Source organism: Haliotis rufescens, unplaced genomic scaffold (genome assembly GCF_023055435.1).
Source record: "Haliotis rufescens isolate VD_foot unplaced genomic scaffold, xgHalRufe1.0.p SCAF_7, whole genome shotgun sequence".
NCBI classification, from domain to species: Eukaryota; Metazoa; Mollusca; class Gastropoda; order Lepetellida; family Haliotidae; genus Haliotis; species Haliotis rufescens.
In genome coordinates, this window is record NW_025964361.1 from 51,679,557 (window position 1) to 51,704,653 (window position 25,097).

The 25,097-nt window shown below is 41.3% G+C and overlaps 1 protein-coding gene across 1 annotated transcript in view; it reads right to left on the reverse strand.

The window, feature by feature from the left end:
- Positions 1-3,060: 3,060 nt before the first annotated feature.
- Positions 3,061-25,097, reverse strand: part of LOC124111244 (protein dachsous-like) — a 105,973-nt gene continuing 83,936 nt past the window's right edge. Inside the window, exons 2-19 of the mRNA XM_046470891.2 lie at positions 24,280-24,457; positions 20,867-21,094; positions 19,998-20,246; positions 19,418-19,578; positions 17,644-18,763; positions 16,228-17,268; positions 15,388-15,762; positions 14,521-14,730; positions 13,488-13,857; positions 12,738-13,132; positions 11,764-11,964; positions 11,340-11,551; positions 10,704-10,998; positions 10,238-10,428; positions 9,721-9,816; positions 8,993-9,134; positions 8,046-8,217; positions 3,061-7,481 (exon numbers count right to left, since the gene is read on the reverse strand). Of these exons, the coding sequence (XP_046326847.2) occupies positions 4,889-7,481; positions 8,046-8,217; positions 8,993-9,134; positions 9,721-9,816; positions 10,238-10,428; positions 10,704-10,998; positions 11,340-11,551; positions 11,764-11,964; positions 12,738-13,132; positions 13,488-13,857; positions 14,521-14,730; positions 15,388-15,762; positions 16,228-17,268; positions 17,644-18,763; positions 19,418-19,578; positions 19,998-20,246; positions 20,867-21,094; positions 24,280-24,457 (8,229 nt within the window). The 3' untranslated portion in view covers positions 3,061-4,888. The remainder of the gene's footprint in view (positions 7,482-8,045; positions 8,218-8,992; positions 9,135-9,720; positions 9,817-10,237; positions 10,429-10,703; positions 10,999-11,339; positions 11,552-11,763; positions 11,965-12,737; positions 13,133-13,487; positions 13,858-14,520; positions 14,731-15,387; positions 15,763-16,227; positions 17,269-17,643; positions 18,764-19,417; positions 19,579-19,997; positions 20,247-20,866; positions 21,095-24,279; positions 24,458-25,097) is intronic.

A 25,097-nucleotide genomic window follows, 5' to 3' on the forward strand; every position in this document is an offset into this window, starting at 1 on the left:
CCGCATTTCGCTGTACAGAGTTGCGTCCCTTGGGAATTGTTTCAACGTTTTCGGCACCATACCCGTGCTCGTGGGTTTCCCCAAAGTGGTACACGTTTATGACCTGCATCACTTCGGGATTTTCTCCCACATTAAGCTGACACGCACTGATAAAACGCTTTGGAATACTGTTAAAAGCTGCGTGCAGTGTGTTTTTGTGTTGTTTAACGCCGCACTGAGTAATATTTTTCCATGCGAACGGAGCTAATATTCCGGTAAAAATAAATGTTTTTTGCTATTAGCTATGATTGTAATAATTTTCTCCAAGATGTAATTTTGCTTAAAGACGGCACATCATTCATGCGATAACATAAAACATTATTATTTAACAAAATAATTTCAATCGACACATTTGACTGACTATTTACAGGTGCGTGTGCGTGTGGTTTTGAAGTTTAACATGGGGGGGGGGGGGGGGGGGGGGGCTGGATTCCAACAACGGTCAGCGGATCCTGACACATTAAGGGGACATAACTGCATGGCTAATTCAATTCAATTTGGCCTCATTGGAACCAGCGTGACCCAATGCATATAGCAAAAACGAGGATGAGGATCTGCTAAAGCTTCATCAGAGGTGTGACGCGAGTGTGTGAGCAACACCCAAGCAAGCACGAACCTCACTTTTTTCAAATTCCTCTCTCGGCCTTTGCCTGTCAACGTATTGATTCACTGTGTGTTCTTCTTGCCCGTATTCCCCTCAACGTAATTTGCATACACGCGCAGCTTCTTTGACAGACATCTCTGTGACAAGTAACGGGAAGTCCATATTTATTTTTCCTTGCACAATCATGAGGCTACATACATGCTGTGCGTTATTCATCAATCAAATCAATTTTATTGTTTGAAGCAGTTTTAAATACATGGACATCTTAATAACGGCCATGTTAAGATATCTTTGCCTCAGAACCAGGTCGGGGGCAAGGTGGCCCAGAGGGCCGCGATTCGTTGTGCAGAGTTGCGCCCTTTTGGCATGCTGGAAACCTGTGATTGTGGGTTCGCCCCGATTGTTCCCAGGTTTGTCAGCACTCTACCCTTGCTCGCGGATTCCACCAAAGTGGTAAACGTCTGAGAACTGCACCACTTTGGGCTTTCCTCCCAAATTAAGATGCCACGCCCTGATTTAACTGGAATACTGTTGAGTTTCTGTTTGTTTATGGTTTAACGCCGCACTCAGCGATATTCCAGCTACATCAAAATAAATAATCGAGTCTAAACCAGACAATCCAGTGAATAACATCATGAGCATCGATCTACAAAATTGGGATACGATGACGTCCATCAACCAAGTCAGTGACCCTGACCACTCCATCCCGTTAGTCGCCTCTTACGACAAGCATGGTCCCTGTTTACAGCAAGCATGGGTTGCGGAATTCTCTTAAGAGCTGCATTAAACCAAACCCATTGAGAACAAGTTTGCATCTAATTACAGCAAGTTCCCAGTAACCAATGCTCTAACAGGGTGGTCGGGCTTTGTGATATAATATCAATGGCTAGTTTGCCTGGTTCAGAATCAATTATGCACAAGCTGTCATGATAATTATAGCTGTTTGTTTGTTTTGTTTGTTTATTGTTTAACGCCGCACTCAGCAATATTCCAGCTATATGACGGCGGTCTGTAAAATAATCGAATCTGGACCAGACAATCCAGTGATTGACATCATGAGCATCGATCCACGCAATTGGGATCGATGACATGCATCAACCAAGTCAGCGACACTGACCACCCAATCCAGTTAGTCGCCTTTTACGACAAGCATAGTCGCCTTTTACGGCAAGTATGGGTTGCTGAAGACCTATTCTACCCTGGAATCTTCAGGGGTCTCATGAAATAGCTGGAACACTCATTACAAAAAAACCAACAGACACACACACACTTGCACACAAAACACAGATAGGTCGGCCGTGTCTCTGCAATTGGCGTCCATGAATAAATACCAGTCAAGAGAAGTTAAAGGACCACTCAATTCTTTCATATTACTATAGATTCTTTCATATTACTATAGCTAATCTGTCATACCATGGCATATTAATTAACTGTAGTAATATGAAAGAATCGAGTTGTCCTTAGCTTCTTTTGAGTAGTATATAAAAGTATTGTGCGGTATGATCAAAATGTCCCTTATAAACATTATCTGCTGTCGAAAACAAATATTTCCAAAGTGTATGACTGTTTCGTGATTATATCATGACAGATTCTTTAGTTTAGCATAGTTATTAGGACATAACTTTTGTCTCATTATTGAAGGTGGGGTGTCTTCATTGTAACCAAGGGAACAGGTTATAACTGATCTGGGAAGTTAGATCACTGAATGTAACCCATTCGTAGACTGAGGTGAGGTGAAATGGGGTTTATTGCACTTATATAGCAACCTGCATGTACGTGTGTGTGTGTGGCTGCTTGTACAAGTCCGGACTTATGCCGAGTTTATAGTGCAAGCACACTGAGATTCGTCACAGACACAGTATAAACTGACTTCAAGCTTACCAGTCCTTGTTTTAGACCCTAAATGCCGAGCGTCAGACAGGGTAACAAAAACTACCAGCCCGGACCTTCCGCTCTCCGGGCGGACACTCTACCACTAGACCACAGAGGCGGTTCCCATAGACTGAGTGGACGAAGGTTTCAACAGGCAGATAGAGCTTCATTGGTAAAGGTCATGAGGCATTTCTGACCTGATGCCTTTCAAGATGACTTTAGAATGAGTGAGTAAATGTTTGGCCAGCTGCTAATGGGAACTGAGGGCCGTGTCAGAAACAGCTCAGCCATATTCACCATCAGCAATCTTTCAGCCAGTCCTCATTCATCAGTATTTAAGCCTGTTACCAATCATCAGTATGTCACCCAATCAGCAATATTTCAGCAAGTCCTAAATGAGCAATATTTCAGCCACTCATCAATCAGCAATATTTCACCTTGTCAACATTCAGCAATGTTTCAGCCACTCATTAATCAGCAATACTTGAGGCAGTCCTCAATCAGCAATATTTCAGCAATACTTCAAAAATCACAAAACAATAAAATCATTCTTGACATTTTATTGCAAAGTATCCTTTACTAGTTTTTGCCTCTAACTTCATATTTTGATTGCGGACGTCACAAAGTGACACATACAAAAAAAACTGTATATTATTTACAAGCTTAACAAAACATTAATATCTCAGTTTAGCTCGCACATAAAAATAAATATGCAAACTCACAAATAAGTAAACATTGCATTTACACTGTACAAAATGAATACAGATGAAGATATGTATTTAGCTGATTACAGGCAATAAGATGGGCTTTCATATATCCTACTTCACACACTCATGCACAATGATCAGCTTCAATGATGGATGTAAGTTATGGAATCTATAATCATCAATAATACTCCATCTTCTAATTAATTATCATCAAGTCTTGATTATTGTTTTCTAAAATTCATTGAAGTTAAATCCATATCAAGTATAGTTGATGACTGTTGTGTCCACCTTGGAGTCTGTCCTACACAATGGCTACAGGTTTCAGTGTCATGGCACCGATTGCATAGAAACACAAAATGAAAAAATATAATATGTGTTACTAAAATTTCATTCTTATGTAAGAAACCATAAAAATTGCACAAGAATGTGTTTTTTTTCAAATTGAACATGAGGTAATATGAGTATATATTTTCTAGATTAGAATTTCTCTTTGAGCCCAGCTTCCTAAGATTGCCTTGGACCTAAAAGTATGATTCAAACAACCAAAAACTTGACAAATTCACTTTGACTATGAAGGACAACGAGCGACTGTCAAAGACAGTGAGTGACAAACAAACAGGGAAAATGAGGGGACCCTTATTCAGGTGTGATAACCGTGTATTTGACTTAATATAATTGGACACAACTGTTAACTATACTTGTATGAACTGAATGATTACCAAGATAGGTTTACTTAATACAAAAGCATCACAGATTACTTTAACTTGATTTACTTGATGATTTATGAATCCTTAACAGTTGATGAGAAATGAATTGTAAAATTGACAGCACTGGTAAGACTGTTTGCATAGTACTTCTCTGGCCCTAACTGATCCTGGATTCTGGAATTAATGGCGATGCTGATAATGAAATAGACAACTTTTCCTGTAAAGGAAGGAAGAAAGGATTTTATTCAGGGAGGGGAAGAGTTTAAAATAACGCCTCCTGGCATGTCTGGAATGTGAGTGATCAGAAGACGAACAAACACCTATATGCCAGTGTCAACAATTCTAAAATAAACAAACAAGATAAAATTTGACAGATGTCTATTTCATAGTCAGGTATCTTTGGTGTGTTCATGTCAATGTAAAATGCAGATGCAGCAGTTTGGCATAATTTACTTAAAAAACCTTGTTTGAATGGTTCTATCTGGTAACTACATTCATGCTTGTACCATTCACACTCTGTACACTGTTACGATTCCTTTATATATCTACAAGACATGGATTTGTTAAATATGCAGCAAGCATGACACTTTAAATAATCTCATTGTTAATGTACACTTGCTTCTAATGATGTCAGGCTAACCATACTAAAATATTCAATGACTTATATACACAGATGATCTACAAAAATAGACACTTTACCAATACGTCAGCAAGCAGGCACATCGCACTGCTGAATGGTTGTACATGCATCCTTGTTACTATGGCAACATCAGAAACAATGGTCCACATTTGCATAATTATTTCACTGTTTGTCCATAATGCTGATAGCACGTCATAACAACACGGACAACTAGATGCTTGCAACCATGTCAATTGGAAAGGTCTCTTATCACAATCATTCATAAAATATCCATACGGTTTCATAAAATCAATACATTCATATAGTTCAATGTCACGGTTCATATCCGGAACTCTTGTTCCGACTCTGAAGAAGCGCTCATTGCGAGCCGGATATTTTGTTTTGAGACACCTTTTCCTGGAGTATTATGTCCGGAACTATGCGCAGACCCGTGAGCACTAACAACTGGAGAGGGGGAGCCCGTTGCCAGGGGAGACAGGGAGGGGGTAAAAGAGGGGGTGAGGGCTGGTGATGTGACACTTGAGTCGTAGCTTATTGGCGAGCGGGGTAGGCTTGGCATTGAAGTGTTCATGGTGCTAGCTCTGGCTGAAGGGATGCCACGGGATGAACTACCGGAAGATGTGTGACTAGGGCGAGGGGCAAAGGCTTTTGGTGGTGCATTAGTAATCATGGGTGGTGGCACCATCTTGACCTTAGGGGTCAGCTGTGTGTTTAAATGTCTTTGAGGAACTGTCCGCACTGGAGGTTTCCTTGGCTGAACATTATCATCTTTTAATTTGGCAATTTCAGCAAACACATGAGCAAGGGGTTGGTACTGTGGCCCCCAATTGAGGAGATAGTCCCAGTTATAAGACCCACTATATTCTTCTTCACTATTAATAACACTAGAAAGAGAGCCAGCGTGTTGAGTTTCTGGCTCATGGAAGCCCAAGTCTTTGTTTCTATCAATCATGGCAACCTCTTCGTCGGTCTCCATGTCAGTCATCTTATCATAGTCACTGTGACCCATGTCTACATTCCCCTCGCCACCACCTTCATCGGAAAACTGATGCATGCTTTCCACGGAATGAGCAATTTGATGGGCTTTGGGTTTAGGTTTTCCAATCTTTGTAGAGTCTATACCTAATTTGGCTAAATATTCTTGGTGGTTTTGTACTGATGGCTCAGAGAGGGTATCTTCATCCTGTTGAATCCCTGAATCCGGCATCTGTTTGCGCCGCATGAATGTCTGTGAGCTCTGAAGCTGTGTGTTGGAATTGATCATCCTTATTTCTTCATCTTCCTCCTCTTCCGCCGAGCCCCGGCCACTGGAGGCAGAATGTGATTGGTCGGATATATCGGAGCTTGTCACATTAGATGCATCCGGTCCAAAGTGCAGATGTTCTTTATAAGGCGGAGGTCCACCATTGATATGAGGTCGCATGGCAGGAGGAGGCGTAAAACTAAATGCAGCACTGTCAACATTTTCGTTGGGGTCATGGGGAGGCCGCTTGTTGCGCCTTCGTCTACTGCTCACAAGACATATTATAACAATAATGGTGGCCAGCAGGACCAACACACTCACCACAATGATCATAGCAATGGCAACTTTACTCATTCCATCAACAAGAGGCTGGGGAACATACACACATCCTTCACAATCACGATCAATAGCAACCTCCACTCTGGACGTGGATTCCAGCGAATCCTCCCTCCCTGACCACGCCCTGATAATCAGAGGCGTGGAATCACCTGTCAATGCACGCTTCCGTCTTTGTGAAGGTGCATCTTCATGGAATGACCGTTTCACAGTAATGTTCCCAGTTGTTGGGTTGATCTCGAAATAGTCATCAGAGTATTCAATCATGTACACCACTTTCCCCGCGTTCCCTCCATCCTGGTCAGTGGCACTGACCTGTCCGACATAGTCACCACGTCTAGCACTACCCGATACATTAAAATTGTAACGCTCTTTAAAGAACTTGGGCACATACTCATCGACATCCAAAACCTTCACTGTTACATCAACAACACTTGTGTACTGAGGGTCTTGTACCTTGATGTGGAAAGAGTAGGAATTCCGGGCCTCGTAGTTAAACTCGGATCTGGTTAGGATGTGTCCCGTCTTGCTATTGATGGAGAAGTGGCCAGCATCGGAACTGTTTTGGAGGATGCTGTAAGTGAGGATGCCATACATCCCACCATCCCCATCATTGGCTTGAGCTTGGAACACTGTGGTGTTCGGGGGCTGATTTTCCTTCACACATTCGTTGTAAGGTGAAATGGGAAATTCAGGCTGAAACTCATTCACATCCGACACATTAATCTGAATTGTAACAAATGCTGACAACCGCGGCTGGTCTGGCAGACACCTCGTACAATCCACTGCTCTGACAATAAGTCGGTGGGATTTATGGCTCTCGTAATCCAGGTGAGCCCCGGGCATGATAAACAAGCTGCCGTTAGTTCCATGAATATGGAAAATGCCTTCGTTGTTTCCAGATGTAATAGTGTACTGTATCTCAGCATGAAGACCTTCGTCAGCATCGTCAGCAACTACATGTTCAAACACCTTCTCAGGTGGGGTATTTTCGGGGAGAAGAACATGGTATATGTTGTCCGGCTCATGGAAACGAGGTGGATTATCATTCTCATCCTCAACAATGATCTTCACAGGCACGGATGAACTCTTCGGGGGATGGCCGCGGTCCGTGGCAACAGCTGTGAGATTATACTGGGAGACATTTTCTCGATTGGCCTGGCTCATGAGGAAGATCTGGCCGGTCTTTCTTCGAATTTGGAAAGTATTGGCTCCCTCACCGATAAGTTTGTAGTTAACGTTGTCATCACGATGTATGTGAGTGATGTCTCTGTCGATGGCACTCACATAAAGAATGGACTCGCCTCTGACACTGAATTCACTGATGTTGACTCTGAAGAAAGAAGCAAAGTATTCAATGACATAGTCTTATGGAACTTCTGTGTAGTGTATCTAGTGGATGAAAGACAGAATGTTAACTAATTTACACTTCAATATTACAGCTAAATCAGGTTTGTAAATGCAGTTTCCTAAAGTTGATTTGCAATTTGGCTGGGGTACCTGTATATTCAGATGGAACCGTCATATTGTTTGTTATTTATTGCACTCAGCAATGTTCCAGCTATATGAGATAGGCAAGAGAATTTATGGACGTCAACTTCTTTATAATGAGGAACACAAAGTTTCGGAGTATATACTTACTCCTTCATCATGTGACATTGGTCTGTAAATAATCAAGTCTGGACCAGACAATCCACTGATTAACAGCATGAGCATCAATCTATGAAATTGGGGTGCAATGACATGCAACTACCACATTAGCAAGCCTGACCACACAAATCTGTTTGTTGCTTCTTATGACAAGCATGGAATGCTGAAGATTAATTCTAACCCAGATCTGTTCTGGCAAGGGGAAGCAACATTAAGCATCGTAAACATCAGTGTCATGACTACGTACTCATAGCTGGTCTGTTCAAACTGTGGACTGTATTTGTTGATGTCAGTGATCTGGATGTGGACTGCCACCATGTCGGACAGAGTCGGGGAGCCGCCATCTTGTGCAATAACCACAAGCTCAATGATGGAGGAAAAGGCCTCGTAGGTCAGCGACTTGTTGGTGTAGATTGTACCTGCACAGAAACACAGATACATGTATGGTCAAAACACAGGGTCGTTATTTTTTGGGAAGAGTGAGCAAGAATGGCTTTCCATCATGTCATCAGATTTACAAAAACACATTGTGGGTGGGCAAGTGAATGAGGGTAAGGGGTTTAGTGCAGTGTTCTAAAGACATCTGGGTTCATCAGCTGGAAATAAAAGAGATCAGTGAGACCGCCTCATCTGTTTCATATTCAGATCCAAGCAAAAAGAGAGACAAGAAAAACACTCCACAAGATTGTAGTCAATGAGTATGGTTTTATGCCGCTTTTTAGCAGTATTCCCACAATATCACAGCAGGGGACACCCGAAAATTGGCTTCACACCTTGTACCTGTGTGGGAATCGAACCCTGAGATTTTGGTGTGACGAGCAAACGCTTTAACCAATAGGCCATTCCAGCTCGCCCCATCCCCCAACAAGACTGTATGACAAGTAGGATGACTTCAACTTTCCAATAGTCAATTTTCCCTTCATGTCAAGCAATATTCCATATTAATCATTATTAGTATTATTATTATGTGCAACCCATGAAAACAGGTATAGGATCATAATGCGGGCAAATCTAGGATTCGAACCCAGGACCAGAGAAACCTTGAAGTGCCGAGTTCAATGCTTCATAAATTGTTTCCATGTGAGGAACAAGTCGAAATATGAAGAGACTTGACCCTTAAATAACCTCCAACCAAAGTATCAAGTAGGTGATTAAACAGTCCAAAATATCCCCAGTCAAGCCATCCATCTTTACCTGTGTTTGAGTTGATGTAGAAGCTGTTGTTAAAGTTGGAGCGGAGACTGTAGTTGATGACCTTGTTGATCCCCGAGTCGGCGTCGGTGGCATTGACGGTGATCACAGATCTGCCTGGGGGTGTGGCCTCCTCTAGTGCCACCTTGTAGAGAGAAATCACATTAGTTGACACAAGGAACACTTCATTCAGTCATATATGTTATATCACAAATATCGACTTCCTTCAAATGTGAACACGGACATGATTAAATCATTCAATCTGCAATTAGGTAACCATTTGCTGGTCAGATATCTTGACTGAAGGTATATTTCAATCTTTTCACTTTAATCTCTGCATGTACAGTTGAAAGAAAACAATATTTGATTTTCTTAGATAAATGCATTTAAAGTACAAAAAGTAGAAATAAATATTCAAAATCAGTTAACTGAATTATAGTAATAATTGAGTTAGTCCCTAAAAAGTTCTCTAAAATGTCAATATGTATCACAAATATTGACTTCCTTCAAATGTGAACACAGACATGATTAAATCATTCAGTCTGCAATTAGGTAACCATTTGCTGGTCAGATATCTTGACTGAAAGTATACATCAATCTTTTCACTTTAATCAAAAAACACTTTCCTCAATTTCCAACAATGCTTTATCTGTAATCATTTCCATCAGCTTTCAACCTTTCATTATCCAGTTCAATAAGTTTACAGAAGCACATGGCAGTTGGGACCTCACCTGGTAATTCTGCTGACTGAATTCTGGAGCGTTATCATTCTCATCGTCAATGTAGATGTCAATCTGCGTGAACGCATTGTGTTTCCCATCAGACACCTGCAACATTCAAATGTTGAAATCTGCAGACACAAATACATTACACAAACATGTCTATACTGTGATGTTCATGAAAGGGTCTTGAAGCATGACCAATAAAAGAATAATAATTTCTATCTCAATAATTACTGTTGTCTGAACAGGTAAACTCCTGTTCTTTGTTTTCAGCAATATTCCAGCTACATGAAGGCAGTCTGTAAATAATCGAGTCTGGACCAGACAATCCAGTGATTGACTGACATCAAGAGCATTGATCTATGCAATTGGGATACAATGACAAACATCAACCAAGTCAGTGAGCCTGACTACCAAATTCCATTAGTCGCCTTTCACGACAAGCATAGACGCCTTTTTGGCAAGCATGGGTTGCTGAAGATCTATTCTACCCCGGATGTTCACAGGAATAAACTCCTGTTCTTACCATAATTCCCAGTACATAGTGGTTCCTGACTTCATGGTCAACAGCCTTGGCCAGGGAGATGCTGCCACTGAACCTGTCGATGCTGAAGCTGCCGTCACCGTTACTGTTGGGTTGGAAGGAGTAGACAAGCTTGGGCTGGAAGTCCACATCAGTAGCAGTTACCGTAGTAACCTGGGATCCCACTTTACGAACTGAAAACACAACACATACATGATGTTCCTAAGCTCGAAGGAGGAATAACTTTATCTTGTTATTGGTCATATACATGACTTGAGGTTACTTTGACTAGTATTCTACTGAAAAATGTTTGTTGCCTCTTACGTCAACCACAGGCAGCTGAAAACAAATTCTAACCTGGACCTTTATACATGAGTAATAGTTGACATATTTGTCCACAGGGTCCTATTAACACGAAGACTGAATAATAATAACCTTACAAATAAGGATCGTCACAGCTTATACTTACTTTCACTGATGTGCACGGACTGAAAGGTACGGAAGAAAGGCGCGTTGTCATTCTCGTCGTTGACGTTGATGGAGAGGATGCAGGTTGATGACAAGCTGGGGTTTCCTTGGTCCACAGCTTCGATCGTCAGCTGATACGTGTCCTGGATCTCCCTGTCCAGTGATGAGGAATCTTTCGATGTAATGATGATGCCAGTGTAGGGAGGTTGAATTACGAAGGCGTCGTCTTTGTTGCCGTTGATGATGCTGTACAGAACCTGACCATTCCTCCCTGTATCCTCATCATTGGCCTGTACCTGCAAGAACAACACGCTTTAATATTACAGCGTAGGTTCTTAAATACTTGCTTCTCTGTCACAAAGTTATATCATTATTTGTTTTTTTTCCATCCTAGTTTTCGATTGTGTGGATCCGAAAGAGAAATACTAATAGGATTTTTGGTGTTCATCTAAGTTCATCTAAGTTCATCTGACTACCCGATTCATTGTTTTCAAGAACCACTGACTTGTTATTAGTAACAAAGGATCAAACACACACAATTCCTTAACTTGAAACTATGGTAGGATGTCAGACTTGAATACTGTTTAAATAAAACCAGATTTAATCTGAATATAGTTGCTATTTTGGAGGTAGTTACCATGGTGACGAAGGTCTCTGGGGCGTTGTTCTCCCAGACTGAAGTGATGTATTTGTTCTGTGTAAATTTGGGAACATTATCATTGACATCAGTCAAGTTGACCCAGACAGTGGCATAGGCAACAACTCCTCCTGCTGCAGCCTGGACAATCAGGCGCACTCTTGGACTCATCTCGTAGTCGATCAGATCAGTGTTGTGTACCGAGATCATTCCTGTAATTGGAATTTAAACGTTTGAAATGATTTTTTCTCACTGCTGGTTGTACTGTAAAAGTATGGAATATATAAATCTTAATAAGCATATTTTATATCTACAGCCCTTATATTTCCACCAAGCAAGCCTGGAAATCGGTATATTTAATATTTGGGTTTTCATTCCAAATTTTTACACTGAGAGAAAATCCTCTATTCAATGTTGCACTCACCATTGTTGGTGTTGATGCTGAATGGGTTGCCGTTGTTGCCGCCAGCGAACCTGTAAGTGACGATGTGGGAGTCGTACATAGCTCCCACCTGAATCACCCCTGTCCCATTGGGCCGATCTTCTCGAATGGTTTGATGATACACTTCCTGAGTGAAAGACAAGGATGGGCTGCTGGGGCTTCCCACTGTGATCTCAACAACTCCTGCAATCAAACATCAATACTGTCAAAACTTAGTCCATTTGATTCATTTCATAATTCTAGTGTTGGCACGGGTGGCCCAGTCGTCTCAGGCGCCGTGATTTGCTGTGCAGAGTTGCGTCCCTTGGGCACGCCAGAAACCTATGATTGTGGGTTCGAATCCCGGTTCGCCCTGATTATGTTTCTAGATTTGTCAGCACCATACCCATGCCTGTGGGTTTCACCGAAGTGGTAAATGTCTGAGACCTGCATCACTTTGAGCTTTCCTCCCACATTAAGCTGACACACCGTAATATAACTGGAATACTGTCAAACTCGGTGTTAAACCCAACTCACTCACTCACTCACTCACTCATAATTCTAGTAAAATCTAGATATTTATTATTAGCAGCACATTTGTTCTGTTTCATGACCCAAAGTAAAATGGAGACACCATACGTCTACCACTTCCGAAATGACGTGGCAGCTGAATGCTTCTGAATGGAACAACACTTTTTAATTCTTCAGCAGGATCAATCACAGCTTCACTACTGTCAAAGGTGAGCAGTAAATGCATTAAGGAGTAATGCAGGAAAAGTTAAAATAATTATAATTTTAGAGGGGGCGGTGGGATAGCCTAGTGGTTTCCTTGTCACACGCCAAAAACCTGGGTTTAATTCTCCTCATGGGTACAATGTGTGAAGCCTATTTCTGGTGTCCACTGTCGTGATATAGCTGAAATACTGCTAACAACAGAGTACAACCAAACCCAACTCATAAGTTTAGTTAGTACTGACCGGTGGAGCTGAGGACTGGGTTGCCCTTGTCCATCACGACAATCTGTATATTGTGGTAGCCAACGGCTCCACCAAGGTCCCTCTTGGTTATGATGGCTGCTCCGTTCATTTCAAAGTACTGCTCACTCCCAGATGCCAGGTCCATGCGATATTCAACATCTCCATTGTCCCCCTCGTCGGGGTCCGTGGCCGATACGGTCAGTATCTCAACCCCTCTCCCTGTGGATGGACCCACTGACCGTCGGTACGGCACTTCCGCAAACACAGGGGCGTTATCATTGATGTCACTAATGATGATGTCAACTCTAGCAGTGCTGTTCCGAGGGCCTGAAATACCTCCATCCATGGCCACGATATCAAACGAGTAACTGCTCTTCTTTTCTCTGTCAAACAACCTGTAATAACAAACAATAGACTGTACACATCTCGTAACGGGTAGAACAAATCTATTACATTCAGACAGTCCTAATATGATTTCCTTTAAAGCAGGAATTCAATCACTTTTCCTTGCGAGGCTCTTAAACAATCTGAGAATCGCTACACTAAAGCTTGGTCTCTGAAAAAACATTTTGGGACAGAAACAAACAATTCCATATAAATAGAAAAGAAGCCCCAGTGAGACCTGGCAAAATCTAGCCTTGCTTTATTTAGTGCTATAGCATTACAGTGAGGACTGGGCAGACGGAAAATGATATGGTTCTGGACTGTGAGGACCAATCAATCTCCAACAATGTGCAAAAAGATGATTACCCAGTGGTGGTTATCTCCCCTGAAGAGGCATTCACACTAAACAGTCCTTCAGTGTCGTTCCCGAGGGAGTAAGTGAGATCACCGTTGTGACCTTTGTCAGCATCTGTGGCCATGACCTGCAGAACGGTGTGACCTCTCTGTATGTCTTCTGGGATGGGCGAACTGTACATGGGCTGACTGAAGTGGGGGTCATTGTCATTCTCATCCAGCACCGTGATGAAAGCTAGGCTTTCCCCAGAGCGAGGCACGGACCCCCGGTCAGTAGCTGCGATGGTCAGGTTGTATTCCTCTGTGGACTCTCGGTCCAAAGTTTTACAGGACAGGTCTCCAGTGATTGGATCCACAGAAAACTTCCCTTCTTCATTTCCATCTGGGAGGTGAAACAAAAGCTGATTAGCATCTTAAGATAAGAAATATTAAATCTCAATGTAAATTTGAATTGTTTTAGTCATCAACTAAATCTTAAACTATCAAATCAAAAACCCTGAGCTCTCAAATACTGTGACCTCAAACTGCCCTAAATTAATGAAACCTTATGATTCTGGTAAAATCCTTACCATCAACCCCTTCACATTTTTCAAAATCACTGATCTGCCTCACTTTAGTATCAATCAATGCACCAGCACATCCTGCAGTGAACTATTTCAGAAACAAGCACTATCTATTCCTGGTGGACGCTGTCTGGGAGACGAAAGTTGGAAGCTCTGGGGACGTTATTTCCTAATTCAACATCAATATCTCAAAGTGGCAAAAACATTTGAAATCATCAAAGTGCTACAATCACTGCAGTGCCTTTTTTTCACCAAGACTTCGAGATCAATCAGACCCAAACAGACATGGACTCCCATTAATCTCTTAAATCAGTCCTCTCAAACTCATTTTGACTCAAAACTCTCCAGACCAATCACTACCCTGTAAAGAGGTTGCACTTCATGATTGTCACATCTGAACTTGAGCCGATCTGATAAGAGCCAATCTGAATTCTGAATATTATCTCTTTGATAACATGCAATGTATTTTTTATTCAACTCACCAGTGATGCTGTAGAGTATGTCAGCGTTTTGCCCAGAGTCGGCATCGTAGGCGGTAAAAGCGAAGATGGATGTTTGCTCACTGTTTTCAGGGATGTTAAGTTTGTAGGTTTTACTTTTAAAAACTGGAGTATTGTCGTTGATGTCCAGGATACTGATGATGATGGTTGCCTGGTCGTAGTTGGTGGGGTAGCCGCCGTCACGAACATACACTGAAATGAAGAAATCATCATCATCATCATCATCATCATCATCATCATCATCGGTAACCAATCATCATTTCGATGAAACCAAATGACCTTAAATCATCATCAACCTCCTCCTCCTCATCATGATCATGATTGCAGTAACCAATCATCATTTCGATGAAACCAACTGACCTTAAATCATCATCAACCTCCTCCTCCTCATCATCATCATTGCGGTAACCAATCATAATTCTGATGAAACCAACTAACCTCAAGTATTACTGTAAACTTTGTCAACACAAACCTAAGCCCTGTATGACCACATCATTCACAATCATGGCGGACTGTTGACCATTTCTACCCACAGACATCTCTTACTCTTCTTAACACTGATTGGCAAATGGTACCAAAGATCTTTTAATACTAAGACATCATTAATACCCACAGGTTGCTGTTGAATAAAGATCTGTATCATCACTATTGATAAACACATTCTCAAGGTATAGTCAGAATTGTACAAAGGAAATTTCTTATGATTATGGAAATGTTTTTTGTCACTGTTAATTATTACTCTTAAAACATCCTTGGCGAAGATGGGGTAAATCATAAAGATCCCTTATTACAAGGGCACTCTTAACACAGCGTGTCAAGTTTAATTCTCTGTCCCTATCATACACCTACCTGACACAATGTACGTATCCTTCTCTTCTCTGTCCAGTGACATGGTTGCCTTGACCACTCCAGTGGTGCTGTCGATAGTGAATTTGTTGTCAGCAATACCACTTGGAATCATGTAGGTCAGTCTGGCATTAGAGCCAACGTCGGCGTCCGTAGCATGGACGGTGACAACAACGCTGTCGGAGCTGGCGTGTTCTGGGATGCTGGCGTGGTAGGTGGAGTTGGTGAAGTGAGGGGCGTTGTCGTTGACATCTTTGATGATGATGTTGAGCACTTTGTGTGAAATCCGCTTTGGTGAACCATGATCCTCAGCACTGATGTTGAGAGCATAGGAGCTCTTTTCTTCCCGGTTCAGAGAGTTTGCTATAGTCAGCAGGCCTGAGAGAAAAAAATAACACTACAATGAAAAATCTAACAATACCATACAATCAATAATATTTTCTACATTACTTAAAGATCCATAAATATCAACACTACATCCCAAATCATTGAAAAATCATTGAAAACTCAATGAAACCTTCATTCATCTACCAGCATAAGTTGCAACCAACCATCATGCATGCAATTATCACCAATTATGTCTTATGTTCAATGGTGTTTTATTATATTCAATGGTGTTTTATTATATTCAAAATAAAATAAGCACAGTGCACAGGTTCAATGACAATGATTTTCGAATAATTGAAATTAAGAAATATTTCTCTGCTGTTTCCAAAGATTGTATGCATTAACAACATGCTATATTGCAGGGTGTTTATTCCTGAACCAAGAAGACCTGGGAAGTTCTTCATGGAAAGATGTTGTTTACAAAATTTGTTTTGTTACCCTGCCCTTGTTTGTTACCTGTGGTGCTTTCCAGGTCAAACTTGTCCGCGTTGTTGCCGGAGAGGATCTTGTAGGTGACCAGGTTATTCCCGCTATTGTTCTCATTAGCGTCCTTGTCAGTAGCCAGCAGATACAGCACAGGATAGTCGACATTTTCGTCCTCAAAGATCTCCACCTGGGCTGGTGACTCGAAAATGGGGTTGTTGTCATTGACGTCTATCACATACACAATTGTCGTTACAGACGCGTTCAGCATGCAGTCCTGAGTGGGACATTTGTCTAGAGCTTCTACTATCAGGGAAATTTGATGAACCTTCTCGTAATCAATATTTTTCTTGATCTTCAACTGCCCTGAACTGGCATCGATCATGAAATAGCTACCAGCATCTGGATTTGGCCCGGAGTAGGATTCACTGGTGATTCTGTACTGAACAGTTCCATTCTGTCCAGAGTCTTTATCAGTTGCTGTGAATGTGTACACTGCATGACCCGTGGGAGTGTTTTCCTTGACAGTTCTCAGCAGAACAGGATCTTGTTCAAAGACTGGAGCATTATCATTGATATCCACAACCCGAATTGTCACGCTTATGTTGCTGCTCTTGGGGTATAGTGCGTTGTTGTCGATGGCTCGAATTCCCAGTATGTGAGATGACGATTCCTCGTAATCGATTTCCCTAATACTAGTTATCTCCCCTGTAATGCGGTCCACTGTGAAAAGGCTAAACACATTTCCTGATATGATGTAGTACGATACACGGCCATTTTCACCCGAATCCCTATCGTGGGCAGTGACGACGCCTACAACGGTCCCAATATCAGTGTTCTCAACGACATCAAATGTGACGTTCTTTGCATGAAACAAAGGTGCCTGGTCATTGACATCGCCAACCGAAACGACGATGGTCTGCCTACTCTGCTGCGACCTGACCCCGTTGTCCCGGGCGATGACCTCCAGCTTGTACTGCTGTCTGGTTTCAAAGTCCAGAACTTCCTTCGTGGTAATCCAACCTGACGAGGCATGGATGGCAAAGTTGTTTGTTCCGGCATTCTCTCCAGGCGCTGAAAACAGAACAACAATTTTCTGTGGTTCTGAAAACTAATTTTGATAAATGAAAGCACTTTTGAATTCTTAAATGAACAAAGTGCTATGTCTTTCTGCATAACAGACTCAGATACTCTCAGCTAAATCAGTTCTAAAGAAAACAAGTAGCCCTTTCAGATTTTCAATTGTCTCAGGACTAGTTAATCCACATCTAACTCTGATCTGTGTACACATGGTGGTCTGATTCGGTCAATAACAGGTTATTTAAAGTCCCTATGTTAAAATGGCAAAAGAAACCCCTGTCTTGTAATGAGGATGGAAACACTTTCAATTCATCTTACTGTATTTTACTTTCTCACCTCACACTGATTTGTATTTGTTCAATTTCTTACCATTTGCTAGAGAATACGCTACTGTGCCATTCTCGCCAGCATCTTGATCAGTAGCAATCACTTGCATCACTTTGGTCCCTTTCGGACGGTTCTCATCCACTGTGGCTTCCTTGGGCTCTCTTCTGTCAAATTCTGGGGGATTGTCATTGATGTCCAAGACGTCTATCTTTACCGTTGCTGAGGCGGATCTAGGTGGGGTCCCCATGTCAGACACAATCACTGTGAGCACCTCATCACTCTCCAGCTCTCGGTCCAGCCTCTCCATCGTGGTGATTTCCCCATTGTGGGGGTTAATCACAAATTTGGGTGGGGTATTGAGGAACCGAAATTGAAGTTCTGCATTTTGGTTAATATCAGAATCAAGTGCCATGACTCGTCCGACGGTGCTAGCGATCGGAAGGTTTTCCTGAATTGTGAAGTGGTAAAATCCACTTGAGAAGACTGGATTGTTGTCATTTTCGTCTGTGACATGAATTCTCACCTGTGCTGTGGATGTTAGCCTCGAAGGCTTCCCGTGATCACTTGCAATCACTGTCAAAACATACAAATCAATTTCTTCACGATCCAATGGCTCTTTCACATATAAATTGCCGTTTGGAGGATTGATACCAAACACAGATGAATACATGCTGTCTTCAAAAATGTAAAACACCCTCCCATTTTCATTTGAATCTCGATCAGTTGCATTTATCTGTGCAAATGAAGCTGTCAGTTGTATATTTTCCCGAACGCTGAAATTATAAACCGATCTAGCGAAGGTTGGTGGGTTGTCATTAACGTCCTTGACATTTATCACCAAGGTCATGGTTGAACTGCGAGGTGTTGGGACTCCCTGATCTGCAGCAACAATCTGCATTTCGTATCTCTGCTGATGCTCGTAGTCCAACTTTCCCTGGAGTCGGATTTCTCCGCTCATAGGATCGATGCGGAACAAGTTTCCTGGATTGTTCAGTAGGCTGTACTGAATTGTTCCATTCCTCTCATTGTCTCCATCGGTTGCCTGGACAACATAGATGTTGGAAGTCATGTCACGGTCCTCTCTCTCGTTGATTTCCAAGTAGTTGTTGCTAACTGCAAAACCTGGAGAATTGTCGTTGATGTCTAGGATGGTAATATTCACCTGAAAAAAAAGACAAAGTACTTATTTTATGGTAATATTAACCTGAAAACAAGGATGGAGTACCCATTCTATGGTAACATTTGTGGGAACAGGTGGCCCAGTTGTCTAAGGCGCCACAATACGCTGTGCAGAGTTGCGTCCCCTGGGCATGCCAAAAACCAATGATCATGGGTTCGAATTCCGGTTTACCCAAATTATGATTCCAGGTTTGTGAGCACCATATCTGTCGTCATAGTTTTCACCAAAGTGGTTAAAGACTAAGACTTGCTTCGGGCTTTCCTCCCACAATTAAGCTGCCACACTGTGTTATTCATAACTGGAATACTGTTCAAAGCGGCAAAAACCCAACACTCATTCACACTTTTGTGATATTCTCATTCACACTTTTGTGATATTTATCTCAAAACAAGGACACATAACTTACTGAATGGCAATATTAAACCTAACCCAAGAAATGCTTATTTCTAGGTAACATCTACTTTAAGACAAGGGCACATAACTCTGAGGTAATAGTATGTGGTCCCATCACAAAAGATTTTCCTTCGACTGTTAGTGATACCATTTAGATAAATATTTATTGCTGTTTCCACGAGAATGAAGCTAAAACTCGGGACAAATTTATCCACATGACTGCCACTGTTAAGTTCGACCTACCTGAGCTGTGGAGAAGTTGGGTGGGTTTCCTGCCTCCGCCTCCACACTGAGGAGCACAGAGGTTCTGGTCTCTCGGTCCAGGTCACCTACCGCTGTGATGGAGCCGGTGGACGCACTAATGGCAAACCAATTATTGCCACCAGACAGGATCCTGTATTTCACTGAAATCAGATCATGATACAAAATGAGTTGAACGGGAATTTAGTTTCAAGTTAGATAGGCATTTAGAGGTTGGAAGATCATTAGGACAGAACCCTTCTTATTGATAACAACCTCTTTATTGTACGTAACGTCTCAGGGCTACTTCTGAGGTGCCCCTGAAACATTGTTACAAACATTAAAGAAGTTGTTGGAAAAAAAGTGTTGATTTCTTCATGAATTTTTTTTGGTATTTATGGACCATTAACCATTGTGAGGAGAAACAAATCTTCTGTCCTTTTTGTGTGATTGTTGACATCACTTATCATTAACAACAAGGCCAAACTACAACCAATCATGAAAACCATTGTATTACATCACTATTGAAGCTACTTGGTTGCCGAAATGTTTAATAGATTTGGCGAAAGTATTGAAATGCTACCTCTCGGTGAGTGTGGATCTTCTGATGTTGCAGAGATGCTCCCAATGACACGGTTAGCGCCTGCACCCTCGCTGATGCTGAAGTTGTACAAGAGATGGTTGAAAGTCGGTGGAAAGGCACTGGCTCCAGTGATGCTGACCTTGACCCTGGCTGGCTGGCTGGCCTGTAGGCCACCTCCGTCAGTCGCCTGAACCTCCAGATCATAGATCCTCTCTCCATTGGGCAGCATTTTGGCAAGGGATATAACTCCTGCAAGCATAATCACTCCATTATCAACCTAGTACAGGGTACACCTTTGTCCCTACATCCTAGCATCTAAGAACAAAGACAAGTGCTATGTTATCTTTCTCAGGTCACAATCAGAGACAAACATTTTAATTCTCAAGTGACAAATAATCTTTTATTATGTACTTTCCAACTGGATCTTCATGACATTACTCTGAAAATCCCAGTGCCATTACAGTAGACTGAAAACATTCCTGCATATAGTTTCATTTCACTAAAGTCAACTACACATTTTATATTTTCAGATAAAATAGAATTTAATCAGTAGCTACAAAGCACACTGAATTATTAACCAAACACAAAATGATAACCTGTTCTGAGAGACCTTCACCTTTAGTTCCTACCTGTGCTGTTCTATCACGACAATGAAGCCATATAATCCATATTTGTTGTAACTTAATTACTGGATCATCTGGAGATTATTATTCCCCCCTCCTGACATTCAGATCACACTTTTTATTTCTCTGTCTACAAAGGACCTCATTTCGTGACTCACTTAGTTATCAATTATTAATTGTCCACCAGTCATGTTTTCATATTGAATATTTCATCTAAACCAACAAATTATTTCATTTTTTCCTCACCATTGCTCGGGTTGATGGCAAAGAGCCCCTGATTATTTCCCTTCTGGATAGAGTATCTCACTGTCCCGAACACGCCATCGTCACTGTCTTGTGCATGGACGGTCAGCAATGGCTGCAGTGACAGTCCTTCTTTGATATTGGTATTGTAGGTCGCAGGGTCAAAGACAGGGCGGTTGTCATTGACATCTTCCACCGTGATTCTCACCAAAGTGTTTGTGCTCAAACCCTCTGGAACACAAATGTATGTCAAACATAAGTATTGCTTATAAATGATACGACAATGTGTTGGAAATACGTTTGAGATGAGTGAGTTAGTTAAAAGTTAAACTTCGCATGGGCATTATTTCAGCCATATAGCAATGGGAACAAGTTGATATCAATACAAGTTAGTCATGAATACAAAGTTATTTTTTAAAACAAATTTGTCAAACATATTTGGCATTGAGATGAAGAACACAGTAAAATCAATTACTGACATTTAATTGTAATTTCAATATTAATTGAAAGTATTACATAACGACATGTACTTGAACTGAAAAATGAATTCTTCATGAGATTTGGATGATTCATATACCAAACAATGACAAATCATTGACAGATATGTTATTTCAGTGTCCAGCAACATCAAAGGAGAGTCTTTTTTCTGAAATAGTTAATTAATATTTGGACACTCCATCAAAGACTCAATTTCAAACGACTCCAAAGAAAACGAGGCAACCATCTTGTTCAAATGAAAGCATTTCCAAAGTCTTCAAAAACATCAGAAATGTTGATAATGGAAAACAATTCATTATCAAAGACAAAAAATTCAAAATTGTCACCAAAACTTAGCATTTGAGTTCAGCTTCCAAGTTACAGCTTGTACAAAACTCTAAAAGACCAACTGACACAAGGATTTAGTCATGGCTAATTTTCACAAGACAAGAACACCATATTTCCCTGTGGACTTCACCCCAAAAATGTCTGTCTTGCATGACATTCATTGGAATGACAAAAGTGCAACGAATGTCTCCTCACTGACGAGAGCCACAAATTAATCTTTGTGAGTGTCTCTGAAGTTCACAATATTGTCCCTGGACTGTACAAGTGTCTTCATGCCAAGCATGGATTGAGACAAATAATCTGATTTGTACCTCCCCTGTCATAACATGGATAAGAGTAATTATCCAGCTACATATTGTAATCAGATTGTAATCATGAAGATCAGCCAGGAAAATAACCTCTGTGGTAGATGAAGTAATGTGTGTATGCTGTTCCTAATGTCCTCAAAGAGACCCTGAGATCTGTGTAGTGGGTAACTGCACGTGATGCTGATGAGGTAATTGTATCTACAGAGTCAGTACTGTCTGGTGGCATCTCCGTCACCTGATACTCGCACATTAAACCATTCTGTGTATGTTAGTGTGCAAGGGAAGAACATATCACATCAGGTCAGAGAAATTATTATATTTCATCTCAAACATGATATTATTATGCGATATGGCAGGAATGAGCTAAATGTCACAGAGTTGTCATATTGAAACGGACTCTGCTACAATGCTGTACCATGAAATGGAGAAATTATGAAAGGATAAACTTGCAGACAAAAAATGCAGACAATTTGATTCCAAAAAATGGATTTGATGAAATATTGTTATGCCTTGATTCACTCTACTCATATAACTAATGTTTGAGCCAGTTGAATAGGCCTTCTTTTTACAAGTTGGTTTACAAAACTTTTGGTTGCTTCACAAAACTTTGGGCTTAACTTTTGGAAAAAAATATATAACTTCAGTGAGTGAGTGAGTGAGTGAGTGAGTGAGTGAGTGAGTGAATGAATGAGAGAGAGAGTGGAATCGAATCCTACCTATGAATGAAAAACAAACAGGTTTTAATGTGGCAAGACACCGAAAGATAATTGATTTTTTTGGTAAGAATATATAGGTTTTTATATACTTTATTCACCATTTCTTATGAACAACAGTGATAAAATCTCACTTGTTTTTTTTTCATTTCACCCAAAACAAATTAGTTAAAAAAGGTCATGTTATATTATTCTAATTACTGGAATAATTTGTCTGCCGGCTCGTAATCCAACCAACAATACTAAGGGCCTTACCAATTTAAATGTATTTCGGGAATATCTTGTCTATTTATAGATGACAATTCTGTTGGAACATGGCCGTCTTGTCAATACCAAGGATGCATTATTAGTGGCAGAAAGAGGGACTGGTCCACAGTGTCGTGCCCATTTGTTGTCTAGGTCATGATGTCATTATTAGTGCCATTTTAAAACTAAGACATTGCTTATGTGTAATTAGAAAATCATTAACTAGATTGATATACATAATAATAAGTGAGTTTACATGCTAACAACATGGTAATTGACTGACTCCATTCAAATTCTATGGACTGCCATTTGCCAAAGTCTAGTCCCCTATGAATGATCAGCACTGATTTACCAATACCCCGAAATAATGGCTATGGTGCCACAACCTTAATAATGTCATACATCTAGTGTAGCATTTTCTAATCCCCAGACGAAACAGTGCTGTGATCTAGTGTTGCTTAATTCTGACCAGTCTCCATCCTAAACAGTGCTGTAATCTAGTGTTTTATCTGAATGATTCGTTACCAAGGAAATTGGGGTTGCAGATAGGTGTCCAGGAAGATGGATCCCAGGGCATGAGAATGGCTTTGGTAAAGTGGATAGGTTTGGTAATATGAATGAGTATTTTATACAACTAATGTGTGGATTGGGGTTTGAGTCAATATGAGGAAGCAAACTGAGACTGGATGGGTGTTACTGCTGTGGCTTCCGGTTTAAGATTGTGAATAGGGTGGATGGTGAGATTGAGAATAGGGTGGGTGGTGAGATTGAGAATAGGGTGGATGGTGAGATTGAGAATAGGGTGGATGGGGAGATTGAGAATAGGGTGGGTGGTGAGATTGAGAATAGGGTGGATGGTGAGATTGAGAATAGAGTGGGTGGTGAGATTGAGAATAGGGTGGGTGGTGAGATTGAGAATAGGGTGGATGGTGAGATTGAGAATAGGGTGGGTGATGAGATTGAGAATAGGGTGGATGGGGAGATTGAGAATAGGGTGGATGGGTGTTTGATGTATGGTGAGGCTGAGAATAGGGTGGATGGTGAGATTGAGAATAGGGTGGATGGTGAGATTGAGAATAGGGTGGGTGATGAGATTGAGAATAGGGTGGATGGGGAGATTGAGAATAGGGTGGATGGGGAGATTGAAAATAGGGAGGATGGTGTTTGTTGTATGGGTAAATTGTGGATGCCGGCTTGAGGGAGGATGGGTGTTTGGGGGCTGTGGGTGGTTGCTGGAGGTTGTAGATAGTTGCTAGATGACATTGACAGGTGGTTGGGGTTTTGAATGGGGTTGTCAGATTGTGAATGTAGGTAAATTACTCACCTCTATCACTAGCTTTGACCATGAAATTATATGTCGGGTTCTGCTCATAATCCAAGGGGCTTGCAATACACAACTTTCCAGAATCTGAGTTGATCGAGAACTCCTGGGGACGACCAACTCCCTCCATGTCATAGGTGACTGGTGAATTTTGTCCACACTCTGGGTCAATAGCTGAGACCTGCAAAAACAATACATCTGTCATTAGTAATCCATTCAGTGATGCCAAGATGCTCACGGATATAACATAAATTCTCTCGCCATTAATTTGGGTAGCAATCTAAAGACATGTCCATGGCACTCAAACCGCAATTAGATTTCAACACTACAACATTAGAACAGATTCTATTGATCTGAAAACATAAAACTCCTAGATGACAGTTGTTGCTGAAAGTCAACTTCACGGAATCAGTTTCTGCAAATATTTTTTACTGTATATTCTTCATTTCACGGTCATACAGCCCTTACGTCAAAACTGAGAACATATCCTGGAAAAGTCACTGTCATCTGTTTCTGTGAGTGAGCAATGACCCACTCATCAAAATTCCAGATATGTAATGGTAATCTGTAAATATTTAAATCTGGACCAGACAATCCTGTGATTGATATTATGAGCAACGATCCACGCTGTGGGGCTACATTGGCATGCAATCAACAAAGTCAGCAAGCCTAACCACCCACACCCGATCCCTTTAGCCCCCTTTTACGACTATCTCCGGTTACTGGAGACCAACTCTTACCCAGAAACCCCACAGGTGAGAACATGAGTGAAAGCATGAGCGTCTGCACTGAGTCATGTACGCTTGGTGATTATCATGACA